General features: G+C 36.5%; 1 protein-coding gene and 1 pseudogene across 10 annotated transcripts in view; both read right to left on the minus strand.

Moving 5' to 3' along the window:
• Positions 1–22083, minus strand: part of DLG1 (discs large MAGUK scaffold protein 1) — a 266358-nt gene that overhangs the window by 77738 nt on the left and 166537 nt on the right. For all 9 annotated transcript variants that reach the window (XM_013963634.2, XM_013963625.2, XM_013963629.2 and 6 more), the window contains 4 exons: positions 21150–21319; positions 19864–20000; positions 13911–14055; positions 3357–3477 (listed from right to left, as the gene is read on the minus strand). In XM_013963634.2, coding sequence (XP_013819088.1) covers positions 3357–3477; positions 13911–14055; positions 19864–20000; positions 21150–21319 — 573 coding nt within the window. The remainder of the gene's footprint in view (positions 1–3356; positions 3478–13910; positions 14056–19863; positions 20001–21149; positions 21320–22083) is intronic.
• Positions 599–2371, minus strand: LOC108635607 (annotated as a pseudogene). The gene has a single exon (XR_001917890.1). The product of XR_001917890.1 is annotated as a T-complex protein 1 subunit zeta pseudogene (transcript).

Below are 22083 nucleotides of genomic sequence, written 5' to 3' on the forward strand. Positions count from 1 at the left end.
ACTGTATTTTGTGTGAACATGTAGAACAGTTAAGCAAAACAGGACACTAGAGGATTTAGGAAGGGTATCAGTATAAGCAAAGGTTCTGAGCTGTGAAAATAACCACCTTGCCAGAAAACCCATCTCACTAGTCCTTAGTCACCGTATCTTCAGTCGTGTTTTTTAGCCTCTGCCTTTCCTATTTTGCCACTTTATATTTTCATCTCTTTGAAGCCCTCTTGCCTCTGGTTCCATCTTTCTACTCACAATAACTTAATACTTCTGGGAAGCATTTTAGCAAAGCTACCTTAAACGCATGAAAAGTCCAAAGTATGCTCGGGAAGCAGGAATGCTTCAAAACTTTATGTTATTTAAGTCTTATGCTTAGTGACAGGGAACTATTGGAAATAAAATAAATCCATTAGAAGAAATTATTACTATTAAAATGTTTTTCAATGATTATTTAATAACAAGGTAGATAACATATGCTTATCTAATATTTTTATATCACTGAGGGTAAAGCAAAATGTCCTGTTTACTGCATAAGTATGACCTGCTGTCTGTGGACACTGCAGTGCAATTTTAAAAATACTGTAATTATAATTTCAGAACTTCAGAATCTGAATAGGTGCCAGTGTTCTCTTTTTTAATATGGGAAAAGGAAATCCTTTGAAGATCATTTGAAGCTTGGACCAAAATTCCAGAGCTGTATTATTAGGATCACTCTGTAGTCTTCAGGATTCAGATACAGGGGAAGCTTCAATTCAACCTTTTAGAGAAGACATTCCAGCTCTCATGATCTCATCAACCAGGAGAATGTTGGTGGCAATCACAGCGCAGGAGTGAAGAAGCTGTCTCTTTACACAATAGTTATCCCATATGCCTGCTTCTGCTGCTACCATTGGTTCACCAGTGTTCAAGTCCACACCCACAAACTGACTGGATTCTGAATGTTCTGCTTGAACTTTAGTGTTTCCTGAAGGTCAAAACCAGAATTCTGAGCAAGAACCTTGGGAATAATGAGCAATGCATCAGCAAATGCTTGAACTCCAAGCTGGGCCCTGCCCTTTACACTGGGCTTGTATTTAACCAGAGCTTCTGCCATCGCCACTTCCACTGCATCAGCACCTGGGACTACACAGCCATCATCAATAGCATTTTTAATTGCCCTCAAGCCATCTCTTATTGCATCTTTGATTTGAGTAAGCGTGTGCTTATTTGGTCCTTTGATCAATAATGTGACAGAGGGAGGATTGTTACATTTCTCAATAAAGGTGAACTTCTCTTCTCCCAATGTATATTCATAGACAAGTCCTGCATGTCCCAAACAATCAGGATTCAGGTCATCAAGAGAATTTAGGGCTATCCCACCACAAGCAAGAGTCAGCCTTTCCATGTTTCTTCTTTTAGCTCTGCGCAGAGCTATAATGCCTTCTTTGGCAAGAGCGTCTAAGGAAAAGGGATCAATTCCCTTTTGATTAATAACAACAAATCCTTTATCTGAATCACCACAGACTTTCTTTTTCAGGTCGATTATTTTTTTAACTCTGTCCTCGATGAATTTCCTTTCAGCTTTCACTAACTGCTCTCTCTCCTCTGCACTCTTGTAAAAAAAGCCAGAATTCACTTCTGTTTCTTCATATTCTAATGACACGTTGCACGTGAGGATGTATGCATCTTCTACTCTCTTCTTCATATCAGGATGCCGTGCCCCATGGTCCAAAACAAGGCCTCCGATTAAGCTTGTATCTGTTTCAGATTTATGTTTCATCTCCATGATCTCAACCATGAAGAGGTCAATAGGTTCATCTTGTTTTTTAATGGCCAAAATGGAGTCCACTACGGCCTCTGTTAAGACATCAGCAAGCTCAGCATGAACTTTAGTTCGTAGAGATGTTCTGGCCACGTCTGTAAGTGTTTCCCTGTCCATCTCTTTGCTTACTTTGACTTGTTCCAAAAACTGAAGTGCCTTTTCCTTTGCAGCTTCAAATCCTTCTGTAATTATTCTGGGATGAAGACCTTCAGAAATGTAGAGATCCGCCTGCTGCAGCAGCTCTCCAATGATGAGGACGTTGGAAGTGGTACCATCACCAGTTATGTCATCCTGGGCTGTTGCTACTTTGGCTATTAAGGAGGCTGTTGGGTGCTGAATTTGCATTTCATGAAGCAGCACATTTCCATCTTTAGTGAGTTTGATGTCTCCAGCACCAGAAACAAGCATCTTCATGGTGCCCTTAGGCCAAGTTGGTTCTCAGCACGTCCTGCAGCCCCCGGGCCGCACTGATGTTGACCGCCAACGCTGCCTGGGCTCGGGCCACCTCGGCCTTGGGGTTCAGGGTCTTCACGGCCGCCATAGCTGACCCAGCAGAGGAAGATAAGGGGATGCGGTGTGGCGAAAAGCCCTGAGCCCCCACTTTACTTCTATAAATAAACACTATTAGATAATAGCAACAAGAAAACAGCCATGATAGATCAGTATACTAGCACAGCCTAAATGTTAATGGCCCTAAAAATTCATATCAGAAATATATAATCATAGATGCTATTCTTTCTGACAATATACATTCTAAAACAATTACTGAGCACCTATTAAATTAAATCTTCAACGCTGGTAACTCTTGAAGAAGAGGACAGGACAAACACTCCTATCTGACATTTAAGTGATCACTGCTTAGAGTTGGTAGTCTAACTAATACAGAATAATTATAAAAGTTCAAAAAAAATAGTCAATAATAATAAAATTTAAAAAACATAAATGACATTAATTGGTATCATTTACCATTAAATTCTATAAAGCTAATATGAAATACTTCCATGAAAGTTATACAGCAAACTGTTCATATATAATACATTACTAAGTTGAATAATATGAAAAACACCTAAAATATTTTTTCACTTTTTGTTTCCTACTTATCTAAGTTTTTTGGGAATAAAAAGATAATCCGCAAACTTCAGTGAGTAATGTTAGTAATGTTAGATGAAAGTAGATTTTAGGTGTCAGAATATCAAATATATATACCAACAAACAAAATTCTGAATACGAATCAAATGACAGCCATAATATTTTATGGTATATATTAGAAATGTACTATATGAAAAGCTAGTTTTAAATATTCATAAGTATACTTTTAACTTCGGTTCACCGGAACTAATTTTTAAGTATAATTTACCAATCCTTGAAAAAAGGAACATTAAAAAAAGTGGAGATTTGTAAAGTAAAATATTTTTACACTTATGGCCCTTTAATGAACCTTTCAAATAAAAAATTAAGGTTTAAATTTATTATCTGTTAATAGAATTATTTAGTCCTGAAAACTGTGACTATCCTACTTGGTTGGTTGGCTTTATCTAAGAATGATGACTATTCAATTCCTTACCTCGTAATTTCATCATCTCCAAGTACTGCTTTAGAAACAGGTGAATATCTGGCTGGTGATGCTGGTGTCTGGCCCAAGTAGGAAGGTGGGCTAACATGGTTATCGATAGGCTGAGAAGAAGCTTAAAAATAAAGTAAAGAACACTTGAAAATGGAAACACACCATTCAGTACCATGTTTATAGGTTATCAATGTCACAGTTGATTAATGTATAATTCATAGTTACTCATTTATATAATAGGTTTTCGTAGAGAAAATGTATTTACTAGGTAAAAAAAAAATTAGAGAAGCTCAACTTTCCAGGTAAAACTAGACATTTAGACATTCAGATCAGCAAAGCAAACTTACTCCATTTGGTTTCTCTGACAAAACAACTAAAAAGGAGTTTTACAGTAACTGATTTGCCAAATGTTATTCAAAAGATTGTCACAGGAAAGACTGAACTAAATCAATCTTAAGTATAATAATTTAATTTTTCTAAGAAGTTATTTTGCAGATTAACATTTTTAAAGTATATTCAGCGGATCCCTGAACAACATGGGGGTTAGAAGCACTGACCCTCCAAGCAGTTGAAAATGCACATATGACTTTACAGCTGGGCCTCAATATTCATGGTTCTGCATCTACAGATTGAGCCAACCGTAAGATCTGTAGTATGCACTGAAAAAAATCTATATATAAGTGTATCTGCATAGTACAAACCCACATTGTTGATCAACTGCATACTCAAAATTTGATTGTGAGTAACAAAAACCAAAAGCTTAAAAATAAGTGCAAAAAGATTATGCTTGACAAAGTTTTAAAATAAATTAAGGGACTTCTGGCTTTCCAGCATGACTCTCATGAAAAAAGAACATACTAAAATGCAAAAACACAGTTTGAAGAGACGGGGCAAGCCTAAGAACCAGACTCATAAACAACAGTGATGCTGGAATGATCAGACCAGAATTTGAAACAAAAATGATTAATACACTGATATGGATAAAGCAAACAGTATGTATAAAGAAGGCAGTATGCAAGAACAGATGAGCAATACAAGTGGAGAGATGGAAATTCTAAGAAAGAAACAAAAAGAAATACTAAAGATCAAAAACACCATAACAGAAATGAATAATGTCTTTGATGAACTACTAGTAGTTTGGACATGGTTGAGGGAAAGAATCTCTGAGTTTGATATCTCAGTGGTAACCTCTAACACTGAAAAGCAAAGAGAAAAAATGACTGGGGTTGGTGGGTGGGGGCGGGGATCAGAACAAAATATCCAAGAAAAGTGACAAAACTACAAAACTACAAAAACTACAATATGTGTAATAGGAATACCAAAAGGATAAGGAGAGAAAGAATAAAAGCATTTGAAACAACAATGATGATAATTTCCCCAATTAATGTCAGACACCAAACCATAGACAAACCTAGGAAACTCAAGAGAACACTAAGCAGGATAAATGCAAATGCATATCGTTTCCAAACTACAGAAGAAAAAAGGAGGGGCAAAAAGCCCTAAAAGCAGTCGCAGGGAATTAAAAGCCTTACTGGTAGAGGCGCAAGGTAAGAATTACGTTTGACTTCTCCTTAGTAAGTCATTCAAGTAAGACAATGGAGTGAAATATTTAGTGTTAAGAGAAAAAACCCACCTTGTATCCTGTGAAATTATCCTTCAAAAGTGAAGAAGACATAAACACTTAATTAAACAAAAACTGAGGGAATATTTATTGCTAGTAGATTTGGCTTTTGAAATGTTAAAAGAAGTTCTTTAGAGAGAAGGGAAGTTCAGTTAGTCAGAAGTTCAGTTATACAGAAAGAAAGAGCACTGAGGGAATAAGGTAAAATAAAAACTAGTTTTTCTTATTCTTGATTGATCTAACAAAACCCTGTTCCAATAACAGCAATGTTGTATTTGACTATTTATGCATCTATATAGTTGTGTATAAATGAAATGAATGTCAGCATGATACAAGGATACAAATGATACACGAAACAAAAGTGATACAAGGGATGGGAGTGAGGAATTAGTATTATTTTGTTATTATAAGAAACTCTCACTAACGGTAAAACTGTACAGTCTTACCTCAAAGTGGAATTAGATTAGCATACATGAATACTGCAAACTCTAGGGCAACCATTAAAAAAAGTGAAAGAGAACAGAACTAATACACTAAGGAAGGAGAGAAAACAGAATCATATAAAATGCTTAATTAAAGCCATTCCCCCCACCCCAAAAAAATGGATGACAAATATAGGACCAAAAAACAGGGCAACAAATAGAAAAGAGTAAGTAGCAAATATCACAGACATTAATCCAGCTCTATCAACAATCACTTTGAATATCAATGGCCTAAGTACACTAATTTTAAGTGGAAATAGTGAGTGTCACACTTTGTTTTTTTGGGCTCCAAAATCACTGCAGATGGTGATTGCAACCATGAAATTAAAAGATACTTACTCCTTGGAAGGAAAGTTATGACCAACCTAGATAGCATATTAAAAAGCAGAGACATTACTTTGCCAACAAAGCTCCATCTAGTCAAGGCTATGCTGTTTCTAGTGGTCATGTATGAATGTGAGAGTTGGACTGTGAAGAAAGCTGAGCACTGAAGAATTGATGCTTTTCAACTGTGGTGTTGGAGAAGACTCTTGAGAGTCCCTTGGACTGCAAAGAGATCCAACCAGTCCATTCTAAAGGAGATTAGTCCTGGGTATTCTTTGGAAGGACTGATGCTAAAGCTGAAACTCCAATACTTTGGCCACCTCATGTGAAGAGCTGACTCACTGGAAAAGACCCTGATGCTGGGAGAGATTGAGGGCAGGAGGAGAAGGGGACGACAGAGGATGAGATGGCTGGATGGCATCACCGACTCGATGGAGATGATTTTGAGTAAACTCCGGGATTTGGTGAGGGACAGGGAGGCCTGGCGTGCTGCGATCCATGGGGTCGCAAAGAGTCAGACACAACTGAGCGACTGAACTGAACTGAATGTCAGAGTGGATCAAAAAACCAAGACCCAAGTATATACTGCCTACAGTAAAGCCACTTTAAATATAAAGGCCTATATATATTAAAAGTGAAAGGATGGGGAAAGATACATCATGCTAACACTAATCAAAAGAAAGCAGGAGTACCTATATTAATTTCCAACTGAGAAGACTTCAAAGTAAGGAAAATTATCCAGGTTAAAGAAGGGCATTACTTAATGATAAGGTAGTCAGTTCTCCAAGAAGACATACAATCTTTAACATCTAACAATAGAGTGTCGAACTATGTGAGGCCGAACTATGTGAGGCCAAACTATGTGAGAAATTGATTAATCCATACCTGTTTAACAGACATGAACAAATACAGCAGGCAGAAAATCAGGAAGGACATAGTTGAACCCAATAATATCACTAATCAACTGGATATGATGGACATCTATAGACCACTTCATTCAACAACAGCAGAAAACATATTTTTCTTAAGCTCCCATGTTAACATTCACCAAGACAGACCGTGTCCTGGGCTATAAAACAAATCTCAACAAATTAAAAAAAATAGAAATCATACAATGTTCATTCTTAGACCATAATGAAATTAAACTAGAAATCAATAACAAAATGATAGCTAAAACCCCCAAATATGGGGAGACTAAATAACACATTCCTAGATCCACTTGGGTCAAAGAAGCAAGCTCCAGAGAAATTTTAAAAATGTTTTGAACTAAAAAAAAATGAAAACACAACTTATCGACATCTGGGATACAGGAAAAGCAGTGCTTAGAGAGAAATTTACAGTATTAAATGCATGTATTGGAAAAAGAGAAAGATCTTTATCTAAAATGAATCATCTTGGCTTCTACCTTATAAAACTAGAAAAAAAAGAGTAAATGAAATTCAGAGTAAGCAGAAGTAAAAAAATGAAAAATCTGAGCAGAAATCAACGAAATTAAAAAAAACAGAAATCAACAGAGAAAAAAATTAATAAAAACCAAAGCTGGTTCTTTGAAAAGATCAATAAAATCAATAAGCCTCTAGCCAGGCTGAGAGAAAAACAGAGAAGACAGAAATGAAAAAGCAGCTATCACTACAGGTTCCATGATATTAAAAGAATAGTAAGTACTATGAAGAACTCTAGGCCCAAAGATTTGGTAACCTAGACGAAATGGACCAGTTCCTTAAGGAGACAATCTGCCAAAACTCACAAAGAAGAAACAGGCAATCTGAACAAACCTATCTATATCTATTAGAAAAACTGAATCAATAATTGATAATCTTCTGAAATGAAAGCACCAGGCCCAAATGGGTTCAGTGGTGAGTTCTATAAAATATTAAAGAAATGAATTATACCAATTGTCTAGAACCACTTCCAGGACACAGAAGCCAAGGGAATACTTCCTAACTTATCCCATGACGCCAGCATTATTTAACAAAACCAGACAAAGAAATCTTAAGGAAAAAAACCCTATAGAACAACATCTCTCATGAACATAGGTGGAAAAATCTGCAACAAAATGTCAGCAAATCAAATCCAACAATATATAAAAAAATTATATACCACAAGCATCTGGGATTTATCCCAAGTATGCAAGGTTGGTTCAATATTCAGAAAAAAATACATATGATCTATCACATGTGTGTGCATACATACTCAGTTGCTAAGTCATGTCCAACTCTTTGTGACCCCATGGTCTACAAGGCCTTCAAGCTCCTCTGTCCATGGGATTTTCCATGCAAGAATACAGAAGTGGGTGGCCATTTCCTCTTCCAGGGGACCTTCCCAAACCAGTGATCGAAAGTACATCTCCTTTGTCTCCTGCACTAAGGTAACGCTTATTAAATCAATGTGATACTGCTGTACAACTATCAGAATGGCTAAAAAAACAGAACAATGGTAAAACCAAATGCTTGTGAGGATGTGGAGTAACAGGAACTCTCATACGTTGCTGGTGGAAATGCAAAATGGTACAGCCACTTTGGAAGACAATTTAGCTGTTTATTATAAAACTAAACAGTCTTACCACACGATCCAGCAATTGCACTCCTTGGTTATTTACCCAAAGGAGTTAAAAATTCCTGCACATTACTATGTGAAAGGAGGCTTTTTGCTTTTCTTTCAAATATCTACTATGTCTTCTTTAATTCAACAGGTTTATGGAAAACTTTAGCCTGTGTGATTTTAAAATATTTTTGAATTTTTAACTCAAATTTGGCAAAATCAGCAGAGGGCTGAATTACTTTTATTGTTTTTAAGGAGTTTGAGGTTTTTGGGTATAACTTTGGTATTTCAATTGGATATACATGATATATTCAATGCCATTTTGTATGTTTCAGGTAAAGTAGGAAATGTTAATCAAATTATATAGAACATATTTTATGAAAATCAAAATGTGATATATATATTTTTAAATTTTTATGAGTACAGTTGATTTACAATGTTGTGTTAGTTTTAGGTATAAGAAGTTCAGATTTTAAAAGGCTACATATTGTATGATTCCAACTACATGACATTCTGAAAAAGGCAAAACTATGGAGGTAGTAAAATGATCAGAGGATGCCAGAGGTTAGAGGAGCGGGAGGGATGAATAGGCAGAGTACAGGATTTTTAGGGCAATGAAACTGTGCTGTATGATACTGATAGCTGGTACATGTCATTATACATTTATCCAACCCTACAGAATGTACAACAAGAGAGAACCCTAAAGTATACTATGGGCTTTGGGTAATGATGTGGCAATGTAGGGTCATCAGTTGGTACCAATGTACCACTCTGGTGGGAGATGTTGATAATAGGAAAAGCTATGGAGGTGGGACACTTCTGGATCCTTGCTTAATTTTCCTGTGAACCTAAAACTGCTCTAAAATGTAAAGGGAAAAAAAGGACATGCCCTGACACCAAATCAGATTTGTCAATCCAATTCATAATTATCCTTTTTAATGTACCCCCCCCTGCAAAATGGTAACCTAGTAAAGAAACAAAAAAATATAAGAAAAAGTCCAGTAATAATTTCATTTCAATAATAATAAACATCAATACAGTCCATCAGTTGTAATTCTAGTAAGAGCTAAGAACAGAAAATTATAAAGTTATTTCTGACCCAGGTAAGCAACACATTTCAGTTGTAACTTCCAAAACCACAATGCACTTGAATTATGTGATTATTGAAAAATGTAGAAAGCAATATTTAACTTTCTTGAGGTATTAACTGTGATAAAGGTACACGGCATTTCAAAAATCTAGCTGAAATATTTATTACTTAACCACCAATCTCTCCATGCACAAAGCACTGTTAATACCTATCAGGAAAACAAAAATATGCAAGGATCATTACTTCAAATTACTATAGTGGCCAGAGAGGTAACTTTAAGAATGAAGCAGCCTGAGTGAAAGATAGTAGGTAATGACTATAAATACAGTATACTGAAAAGAATGTATGCTCTATCAAAAGGAGATAGTGTCTATGCATCTGTATGTTTCTGTAATCATACAAAAAGGAAAAAGACAGATCTACTGACAGTAAATGGTTTTGAAGTCTGCTGCATCTTTGATTTTATGAGCTTGCAGTCTACATTAGCAGTTGCTTCCTGTCCAATTCATATGTAAGATGATGTTTTGCATTTGAGCCAAAGGACTTTCTATCAATGGCTCTTCGGAAGACCAAAGTCTTTCCTGGCATGATATGTAAGAATATCTGATTTTCAATGGAACTGGCATGATGGCCTAAAGCGACTGACATTCACGTGAACCATTATTATCACTGGCCTTTTAAAGTCCAGAGTTTACTGATTTCTGACTCAAATTTCTTTGCTGCATTAACAAGTTTGGCTGAAACAAACGAACAACAACAAAAAAACCCACTGGGCAAGAAACTCAGTCAACTGCCCAAGCCAGAAAATGTACCTTTTCCCTACCATATCCAGACTTTGCCTTTGGATGGATCCTTTCTGGAGGAGTCATTCTCACATGTAAGGCATGTATTTCATATGGCAGGAACTAAAAATTAATGTTTCTATCAGAGAAATGACTGTCTAAAGAATAATCAGATGAAACAATGCCATTTCCTATACCGCAAATCCTAAGTAATTAGGATTCCTCAGAGAACTATAAAACAAGGGAGCCTGAATATTGTCCTCAGATATCTTGGTTAATGACCCAAACTCTCCAAAGTTTAGGAGAGAAGCCAAGTGGAAGAACTTAAGGTAAAAGTAGGAAGAGATCAGTGAGGGGTCAGAAGTTTAACAACATATAAATTAAAAGTGAAAAGATACATAATGCAAAAGCATGAGAATTTTAATGTCAACAAAGAAACTATGTTCTTTATCACAGAGGTCCCCAAACCCCAGGCCGCTTAACAGTGCCGTTTAGGAATTCACCTGCATACCAGGTGAGTGGTGGGTGAACAAGCTTCAGAGGCCACTCTCCATTGTTTACATTAACTGCCTGAACCTTCCCTCCATCTGCCCCACCTATCGAAAAATTGTCTTCCATGAAACCGGTCCCTGGTGCCAAAAAGGTTGGGAACCACTGGTTTATCAGATCCAATGAACTTTTTTTATTCAGTAATAAACTTCCTTTTATTCCTGAGTGGGCTTCCCTGATAGCTCAGTTGGTAACGAATGCACCTGCAATGCAGGAGACCCCAGTTTGATTCTTGGGTACCATATTTTGGCTATTATCCATAGGTGCATTACAACTGTTAAGAGCATGACCCCATCCTAGATTTATGGTCATAGTTAAATTATAATTCTGAGCTTTTCTCCAGTCATGTTCTGCTTCTTAGGGAGCAAGACTAGATGAAGACAGCAAGCTGAACTAAGGTTGGAATTCTGCCAGTGAAGATGAAGAAGGCAAGAAAGTAGAAGATATATGCAGTGAACTGAATATAATGACAAACCAAGGAGGCTAAGTTAAAAAAGAAGACAAGAGATGCTGTGGCTTCTAGGATGGAGAAGAAGCTGCAGGCCCAGAGTGAGTTTCCCAGAGGCACGGGTAGGAGAACTGTATTGGGTACCAACACCATGAGCAGAAGTGGAGAAAGCACTGAAGCTCTATTGTGTGGAGGAGGGGGAGACTGACAGCTGTTCTGCCAGGTGGTGACAGTGCTAAGGAGAAAAATCTAGCACGCTAAGAGAACAGGGAAGAAGGTTCGTAGCAGAAAGAGCAACAGGCATAGAGGTGGAACAGCAGAGGCCAGCGGGGCTGGAGCAGAGAGACCAGGAAGAAAGAAGCAGGAAAGGAAGATGTATTTTATCCTAAGTGTCAAGGCAGGATTCTGAGCAAAGAAGTCAGTCATCTGACAAATTTCAAAGAGATCACACCACTGCTGTGTTGAGAACTGACTCGGACAAGCAGAGCAGTAAGCTTGAACAGAAGGTCACTGCGAGGCTGCTATTCACAGACCAAAGAGGACTGCAGACTCAAAATCCATTAGCATCCGGACGGCAACATAACCATGCACAGTGGAGACTGATGCAGTAAGATGTGATGGGGCCAGTGTGGGGCTGGAGAGTCTGCACCTCAGTTGAAATAATTCAGGTAATGGAAGATGACAGCCCATCAGCCAGCCTGGATCCTTGAGTGACTATGTGGAGCAGAGCCCCTGCCAACAGAGCATATTGTGTGGGGCAGAAGTAAACTTTGGTGGTGTTAAAAAAAAAAAAAAAAAGAAGACAAGTAGAGACACAAAGAAACAACCAAGTAATGGCATCAAATGACTGAAGATCAAAATGAAGATGAACTGTTAGGAGTAAATAAACTGATGGATGCAGTCAGAGAATGAGATGATTTAAATCAAGATTTTGGACATGGTGAAGGTACTGACAATTGATAAGATCTAAATTATTATCTTGGAAGCAAGTATCTGAGTCGGAGTGGAGGGCAGGAGAGTTAGAAACAGATCAGTAAAAAAAGAAGCCCGGTTATTGAATGAATCAGTGTGGGTTTTGACTGGTCATCACTAAGGATGACAATGTGAGTAATAGTATCAAAGGACAATGAGAGCACCACTAATATCTTCCGTAACTAAAGCCACACTGATGGGGAGGACACTAGATGACTAACATAAGGAATAGGCAGTAAGTTGAACAGTCTGATGGCAAGGGCTTCAGGAGAGCCAACAGGTAAAAACCATTGATGTAAAAAATTTTCAAACATAAATGCATCTTAAAACACACATAAGTAAGTTATTTATGAATTGTGTGCATAGTATGAACATGGTCTGGAAGTGTATAACAAAATTCACACAAAGAGATAATGGAAACAGAACACTTTTTGATAAAGTTGAACTAGCAATGTAAACTTCAACTTTTTCACAATATTCTATTAGTTTAAAAACAGATGAAAAAAAGGCAAGAAATATTCTACATATGACTATAGGGAAAACAATCAAATATTATTTAATTACTACTCTTTAGGACCAGCTCTCCTATTTTTTACATGTCATATTATTTTATATAAAAGAGATAATTCAATAAAAAGTAGCGTTTTCTTTCTAGTTCACCTGTAAGCGGCAGCCTGTTTTTTTGTATATTTGACCATAATCAGGATGCCAATTCTCAATCTATTAACTGGCACTTAGTTGTCTTGAACAGATAAGGCAGCATAATAAATAAGATCAATATTTAAATTGGTAAATAAAAGAGCTTATCATTCAATTTGCTGCTGCTAATAAATAAAAATTACATAAAGCCCTGTGCAAGCCAAATATATGGAACAATTTTCAGCAAGTAGTAAAGTTCTGACACAAATGAAGTATAAGACATCACCTCTGTTCATTAAAGAGACTGAATATTATTACAAAACCACAAATATCTAAAATTCTGTAATTTAGAAAAGGAAAACTTGGAAAAGCAGATTATAGAGTATATTGATCATTATTACATATGGGTGCTTCTAGTATTGATTCAATATACCAAATAAAACTTTCATTTTTCAATCAACATGAACACATTTAAAATACGTTTACATTTCATCTCAGCTTGTATATTAAAAAAAGAAAATCACACAGGAAGCTTAAAATTACCTAGGTACTTTCATTACACTACGATTCTAGGAAATACAATCGTATTATGCACAACTGTGTTACGTAATACACTAAGAGTTTGAAGTACAAAGATGGTATCTGTGCTCACACAGTTGGGAGCATAGAAAAGCCCAAGTCTTAAGTTATTATTTCTCAAAGCACAGCCCATGAATCGGCAGCACTAGAAGTATCAGAATTACCTTGCTTATTAAAATAATTATTTGTTCAAGTATCTTTCTGTGTTCCATCTCAAAATTATTAGAACAAAACAAGAATCTCCATTTTGAGCAAATACCTTTGGTGGCTATCATTTACATAAAAGTTTAAGAATCAATGCCTTAAATAATTATTGCTATGACATTACAGGTGAAAAAGTGAAAAACCCACCCACCTTATTATTATGAAGATTCTGACTTAAAATTGATTTTTTAAAATTATTAGGTAAAAATGTTTAACACTTCTGTTTTAAATATTTGTATAATGTTTAAACTTTATATTGGGAACTTTCATTAAAATTTATCACGTCTAAGGAAATAAGATAGATTATAAGCAAACAGACTTACAGTTGGTGATATCAGGTGGTGCATAGCCATCATTCATATACATACTTGTGGGTTTTGCCACTTTCAAATAAACAAAATCAGATGTGTTCTTTAAGGCAGTTACTGCTTCTTCATGAGTAACTTCTTCTAAACACACACTATTCACCTAAAAGAAAATCCCCAAAGTTTTACTTCTTCCTTCCCGCTCTGAATGCCGTATTTTTTTTCCCCCTCTTTATTCCTCTGGGTAGAATCTTTAGCATACTACTGAACAGGAATGGTAGTTGTGTCTTTCTAGGAATTTGTCTATTTCATCTAAGTTACCTGATGTGTTGGTATAGAGTTGCTTATAAATAAAAGTATTGACCTTATGCTCTCTCTTTCCTTCCTACTTTTAGAAATTTGAGTTATTTTTCCTTTGTCAGTCTAGCTAAAGGTTCGTCAATTTTGTTGATCTTTTCGAAGGCCCAATTTTGGTTTTGTTGATCTCTATGGCTGTCCTATTCCCTATGTTGTTAAGTTTTGCCCTAATCCTTTCTCTTCTGCTAGCATCAGGTTTAGACTGTTCCTCTTTTCAGTAAACATTTTTTTGGGTGTATATGCTTGCCTTTGAATTGTTTATTTTATATTGGAGTATAGTCAATTAACAATGTTGTAATAGTTTCCGGCAGCCAGCAAAGGGACTCAATCATACATGTACATTATTCATTCTCCCCCGAATTTCCCTCCCATCCAGGCTGCCACATAACATTGAGCAGAGTTCCCTGTGCTATACAAAGGTCCTGGATGATTATCCATTCTAGACATAGCAGAATGTTTCTAGTGTTTAAAATTATAATGTACTAGATAAATGTTCATTTTAGTATATTTTCCATTTCTCTAACATGCAACTTTATAACCGACTGTACGTTTTTTTTTAATGTTTTGACAAAAATTTCTAAAGGTCACAGAACAATCCTAACTTTCCCACTGATTACTAATAAAGCCTTGCAGGGTTTCAGCTGCATGGTCATTCTTATGGTCCTACCCTACAGTGTATAGTGAGGACTGTTTGCATTCTGAAATATTCACCTGTGGTATAGTGTTCATCTGATGACCTGCAATGAGACATTAGTAGCTATGATGCAAAGCGAGGATCAATAAATGCCACACATTAGAGCTATCTTCTTGGAAAGCTTACTCATGGTATTTTTCTCTTGGAACTTAGCCATCTTATTAAGAAGCCCAACTTAGCCATCCCCACTTGAGCTCCCAGCTAACAGGCAAAACTAACTCTTCCACTATATATAAGCCAGCTTGAAAGTGGATCCGTGGCCCTAGTTTAGCCACCCCAGTAGACATTACAAGGAGTCAAGACATGTTGTCCTGGCCAAACCCATCCAAATTGCGTAAGTATAAGTAAATAAATAACTGTTGTCATTTTAGTCACTAATTTTAGTGTTTTCTTATGCAGCATTAGATAACTGAATAAGATTTGCTAAGGGATTCAATGTGGAGAGGGAAAGAAAGAGAACGATCCTAAAGTTTCAGACCTGGGCAAAACAGGATAAAGTTCCCATTTAATTAGATGTGAAAATTATGCAAAGTGCAGAACTGGGGGTGGCAGGGTTGGGCAAGTTTGCTGTGACTTGGAAGTTTATTTTTAGATACAGTTGTCCTTTGGTATCTGTGGGGGAATGATTCTATGACCCCAGTGCCCAAATTACCCTTCTTAAGGATAAAAAAAATTCTGCAGATTCTCAAGCTCTATGTAAAATGGAATAGAATTTGCATACACATAGCGTCCCTTGGATGGAGGTTCATAACACTGTACAGGAAACGGTGACCAACATCATCCCAAAGAAAAAGAAATGCAAGAAGGCAAAATGGCTGAATTAAGGAGGCCTTACAAATAGCGGAGAAAAGAAGAGAAATGAAAGGCAACAGAGAAAAGGAAAGATATACCCAAATGAATACAGAAGTCCAGAGAATAGCAAGAAGAGATAAAAAGTCTTCTTCAGTGAACAATGCAAAGAAATAAGAGAAAACAGTTGAATGGGAAAGATTAGAGATCTCTTCAAGAATATTGGAGATACCAAGGGAAAATTTCATGTAAGGATGGGCACAAAAAAGGACAGAAATGTAAGGACCTAACAGAAGCAAAACAGATTAAAAACAGGTGGCAAGAATACATGGAAGAACTATACAAAAAAGGTCTTAATGACCCAGATAACCACAATGGTGTGGTCACTCACCTAGAGCCAGACATCCTGGAGTGTGAAGTCAAATAGGCATTAGGAAGCCTCAGAAAGGCTAGCTTTCTACTAGGAAGAAAACTAGTGGAGGTGATAGAATTACAGTTGAGTTACTTAAAATCCTAAATGATGATGCTCCTAAAAGATCCTAAAGTGCTGCACTCAATATGTCAGCAAATTTGGAAAACACAGCAGTGGCCAAAGGACTAGAAAAGGTCAGTTTCATTCTAATCCCAAAGAAGGGCAATTCCAAAGAATGTTCAAACTAGTATATAATTGTGCTCATTTCACATGCTAGCAAGATTATGCTCAAATCCTTCAAGTTAGGCTTCAGCAGTAAGTGAATCAAGAACTTCCAGATGTACAAGCTGATTTAGAGAAGGCAGAGGAACCAGAGATCAAACTGCCAACATCTGCTGGATCATGAAGAAAGCAAGAGAATTCCAGAATATTCACCATGCTAAAGCCATTTACTGTCTGATCACAACAAACTATGGAAAATTCTTAAAGATACGGGAATAGCACACCACCTTACTATCTCCTCAGAAACCTGTATGCAGATCAAGAAAAAAGAGCTGGACCTGGACATGGAACAATGGACTGGTTCCAAATTGGGAAAGGAGTACGTCAAGGCTGTATACTGTCACTCTGCTTATTTAACTTCTATACAGAGTACGTCATGTGAAATGCTGGGCTGGATCAATCACAAACTGGAATCATGATTGCTGGGAGAAATATCAATACCCTCAGATATGCTGATGATACTACTCTAGTGACAGAAAGCAAAGAGGAACTAAACAGCCCCTCGATGAGGGTGAAAGGAGACAGTGAAAAGCTGGCTTAAAACTCAACATTCAAAAAACTAAGATCATGGCATCTGGTCCAATCACTTCATGGCAAATAGATGGGGAAAAAGCAGAAACAGTGACAACTTTTATTTTCTTGGGCTCCAAAATCACTGCAGATGGTGACTGTAGCCATGAAATTAAAAGACACTTGCTCCTTAGAAGAAAAGTTATGGCAATCCTAGACAGCATATTAAAAAGCAGAGATCACCTTACCGACAAAGGTCCATACAGTCAAAGATAAGGTTTTTCTAGTAGTCATGTATGGATGTGAGAGTTGGACCTTAAAGAAGGCTGGGTGCCAAAGAATTGATGTTTTTGAATTGTGGTGCTAGAGAAGACTCTTCAGAGTCCCTTGGATAGCAAGGAGATTCAATCAGTCAATCCTAAAGGAAATCAGTCCTGAACATTCACTGGAAGGACTGATGCTGAAGCTCCAATCCTCTGGCCACCTGATGCGAAGAACCGACTCATTTGAAAAGACCCTGATGCTGGGAAAGATTGAAGGCAGGTGGAGAAGGGGATGTCAGAGGATGAGATGGTTGGATGGCATCACCAACTCAATGGACATGGGTTTGAGCAAACCAGGAGACAGTAAAGGACAGGGAAGCCTGGCATGCTGCAGTCCATGGGGTTGCTAAGTGTCAGACATGACTTAGTGAATAAACAACACACCCTCTCTTACTTAAATCATCTCCAGATTTCTTATCATACCTGATACAATATAAACACCATGTGAATAGCTGTCAGCCTGCAGCCAATACATTTAGGGTTTTGAGAACTTTTTGGAATTCGTCCCCTGCAAGTATTTTTGATCCTCAGTTGGTTAAATCCACAGATGTGGAACCCACGGACACAGAAGGCCAATTGTATATTTGAGATGACTCGAGACATACATAAGGAGACTGAAGTTCAGAAAACAAAACTTATTACTATCATGTACAATGAGACCTAGTAAGCTATTTGACTACCTGTCAAAGAGAAAAGAAAATGTGCAATGTTTAGAGGTTAGGGAAGATGCATCAGGAAGAAGAATGAGAAGGAATGGCCAGTGAGTTAAAAGGAATAGCAAGATAGAGGGTGACTAGTATGGAAATTGGAAAGAGTGTTTTAAGAAGGCAAAAGGTGTGTCAAATGCCTGATTCATCAATTAAAGTGAGAGATAAAACTGAATAATTTCAGTGGCGTTATGGCAACAAAAGCCTCATTAAATGGCAAATTCAGTGTAAATTTCTTGTTCCCTATTCTTAAAATTGATTCTGGAGAAACTATAAAGGAGGACATAAGAAATTTTAAGAAAAGAAATTAAAAAAAGAATGAGAAACCTAGTGGAGAAAGGTTGTCTGGCTGGTGTATGCCTAAGTAGGTTATGTGTGTATATGTGAAGATGAGGGAGTGCTGGTTGTAGCTTGGGGAAAAGAGTGACAAGTCATAGCCACGAGAGGGTAAGTTACAGAAAAGCAGTTGGAGGATAGTTTCTTCCTCTGCACTATCATTAACTAGCAGAAATAACTAGCAGCTATTCTTAGCAGAGGTATTCAAAAGGGCAAATAAATAAGTAAGAGGAAAGAACCCAAATCACCACTATATCAGACTTTGTAAGCCTTTCCAGATTCACTTGAGCCTACCTGCCCACTAGGCCTTGGCTGCTTGCTTACAAGAGAGCCCTGGCTATTGCTACTCTTGTCTCCCACCATTATGAACAATTTCAACCTCTTCTGTAGTAAAGGGTGGGCTTGGGCGTGGTTCATATGTTCCACATAATGAGAGGAGTAACATATCAGAAGACCACATCTGATGTGTCTAGACCACTGAGGCTCTAGCTCTTTCAACACTTCTGGGTTCAGGGGAAGTACAGTGCCAGAGTGTGGGAGCTGGCCTTCTTAGCATTCATCCAGAGGGGCTGGTAACACAGCCAAGAAATCTAGGACAGTTAACCCCTGTGGGGTAGACTCTAAATAACAAGAGAAAGGAGACTGGGAGGGGTCGGGAGATCAATCTTTTCTTTTGCTTGGATAGCTGCATCTAAGGTTTAGCAGTTCCACACTGCCTGCCTGGAAGACTGTCCTATATGATAAGCAACCAGCTCTATTTTCTTATGAAATTACAGCCAGCTCAGAAACATAATACCTTGTATTGGCTTTCCCTCATTCTCTGCCTCCCTTTTCGTTTCCACTCACGCCAGCTTCTCTGAAGTTCTACCTCCAAATAATACCTCAGCACAGCAGCTTTTTTTTTTTTGTACAGAATATGAACTAAGACAGTTATTAAAGACGACTGGATAAATAAATTGTGATATAGTCTACAGTTTCAGAATAGAATATTATGAATAGGGGAAATGACTAAATCTCAACTCTAGGCAGCAATATGGATAAGTCTCAGTAAAACAATATTGAGGGAAAAAGTATTAAAAGACTACATACTGCACAACAGCCTTTAAATTTTTTTTCAAAATACTAAACACTTAGGCATATGTATGTGATTAAGAAATCTTTAAAAAGCAAAGGAATGAGAAACACAAATTGTTGATATTCTAGTTTTGGGGTTGGATAATAACTAGCAGTTTTCATTATATTATAAATAAAAATTGTAGATTAGAACAAGAAAGGGAAAAAGAAGGTCACACACGACAAAGGATGATACTGTTACGAAGCTAAGGATTATGATTAAATAATTTTGTCCAAGCTCCTAAATAGGATAAAAGAAAAAGAGAGGGGACCTAGCAGAGGAAATGGAAATAGCAAACAGATAATGAAGAAGTCATTTTTCAGGTCCTGACTAAAGAAAGGCTGTGTAAATGTCATTTAAACATTTTCGGCATGTAGAATTTCCAGAGTTTTTCAGAAAAAAAAGACATCAAAGTGATTTTTAAAACAATGGATTTTTTATACTTACTGCTAAAAGTTTATCTCCAATCTGAAGTTTACCATCTTTATGAGCTGCTCCTCCTTCAATTATTTTGGTTACATAGATACTATTATCCCCAGGAATATGCTGATTTCCAACACCTCCAGCAATGCTAAACCCAAGACCTGTTTGGAAAACACTAGTTTTAGAATTTCACCCATAAATGTAAACCTAAGTTCAGAAAGAAATGACTGAAAAGTAGAAAACAGATTCTATAAGCTGATAATTTCACCAAATTAATGCTTTTTAAAATAGAAAAGAATCTATTTACCTATTTTTAAAATCCTAAGTATTTTGTAATCAAGGGCAATTACAAATGTAAGTGCTCCTACAGTTACAAGTAAGTACCTTCCCCTTCCCTCCCAGGTACTGCTTGAAGTGTCTCATGCATTTGTGTTAGTTCAAAGAAATCATGTAAAATTGTTTCACTTTTGTTTCCATCATAATTGCACTTCTTACTAACACTTTTAATACTTCCACAAGGTTAAAAAGACTGAGAAAAAAAATCAATGGTGGGCAGAACAGCTTCAGAAATGCAGATTTTTTGTTCTTTTTCAATATTCTATGAATTAATTTTAAGTAAGGAATTTCAGTAATTCATAAATCCCATGGCCTTAATACCAAACTTGTAGCTCTCTATTCATTTTTCATGAAGCCATGAATTAGAATCAGTATTTCCATTTATCCTCAATCCCATCCATGTTTTCAAAATTCAGATCACATCCTAATAGTATTCACTGCAGATATAACTATTAATGATATGCTCATTAATATTTTCTCTTATCCTGTGTATCCACATTTAATATACTTTGTAGATTAGTGATTACAAGTTAATATCAATACTATACATGACTTCAAAATGTTTATGCTGAATGCTACTTAAAACAACAATCAGTAGAAGTAACAAAGAGATTATAAAATTCACTAAAGTGAAAGTGAAAGTTGCTCAGTCATATCTGACTCTTTGCCTGCCAGCCTGTAGCCCACCATGCTCCTCTGTCTACGGGATTTTCTAGGTTGGAATACTGGAGTGGGTAGCTGTTTCCTTCTCCAGGGGATCTTCCCAACCCAGGGATCAAACCCTGGTCTCCCACACTGCAGGTGGATTCTTTACCATATGAGTCACTAGGGAAGCCCCACCCTTCAAATTCAGTAAATTCTACAGATTACCAGTATTGCTAATCTTAGAATGTGTGTCATATATAACTTAAGAGTTACACGTCACTTACAGATTTCTTACTTAATAATTTGTTTTTGTTGGATTTAGTTCATACCTTTAGGACCTTTAATGAGCTTTATTTCCATTATTTTTTCCGATACTGGTTTCCGTCTTTTTACATACAAGCGTACAATAGATCCTGCTTCTTTCAATGCTTCAACTGCTTTGCTATGTGTTACATCACGAACATCTATTTCATTTACTCGCAAAATACAGTCATTGACTCTAAGGAAAAATTAAAAATAAAAATTAAATATTAAAAATTTAATATTGATTTTTCACTTTGACAATTTTTATTTTCACATTTTTAAGGATAACTATTTACTACAATTTTTTTCTGAGAAGAAACTTCATGTTAAATTTCAATATATCAAATACTTATAGAACTACAAATACTTCTCAAGGGCCATCAAAGGAAATAGTGCAAATAATAGATCATTTTACAAAAATATTAAATGATAATGACAGCTGTCTATGTACAGAAATTAAAATACTTTAGAAAAACAGAAAATACTTATTTAGTACTAATCACAAGCTATGAACTTCTTTCAGTGTTTTAACCCTTACAACAACCTGTAAGGTAGATCTATCTATATCCTTATTTTACATATGGAAAAACTGAGGCACAAAGTTTAAATAACATTCCCAAAGCCACCCAGATAATGACCAGTAGAGCAGTGATTCAAAGATAAGAAATCTAAGGTTTAGACAGAATAATTAGCTTAACGTCACCATGGAAAATCAGATTAATTAATTGGTTTATTAAAAAATAAACTGATCTCCAAGAGGGGTTCACCCCAGAGATGCAGGGATTCTTCAATATATGCAAATCAATCAAAATGTGATATACCATATTAACAAACGAAAGGATAAAAACCACATGATAATCTCAATAGATGCACAAAAAGCTTTTGACAAAATTCAACATGTATATATGATAGAAACTCTCCAGAAAGTGGGCATACAGGAAACCTACCTCAATATAATAA

The sequence above is a fragment of the Capra hircus genome, chromosome 1 (genome assembly GCF_001704415.2).
Source record: "Capra hircus breed San Clemente chromosome 1, ASM170441v1, whole genome shotgun sequence".
NCBI lineage: Eukaryota > Metazoa > Chordata > Mammalia > Artiodactyla > Bovidae > Capra > Capra hircus.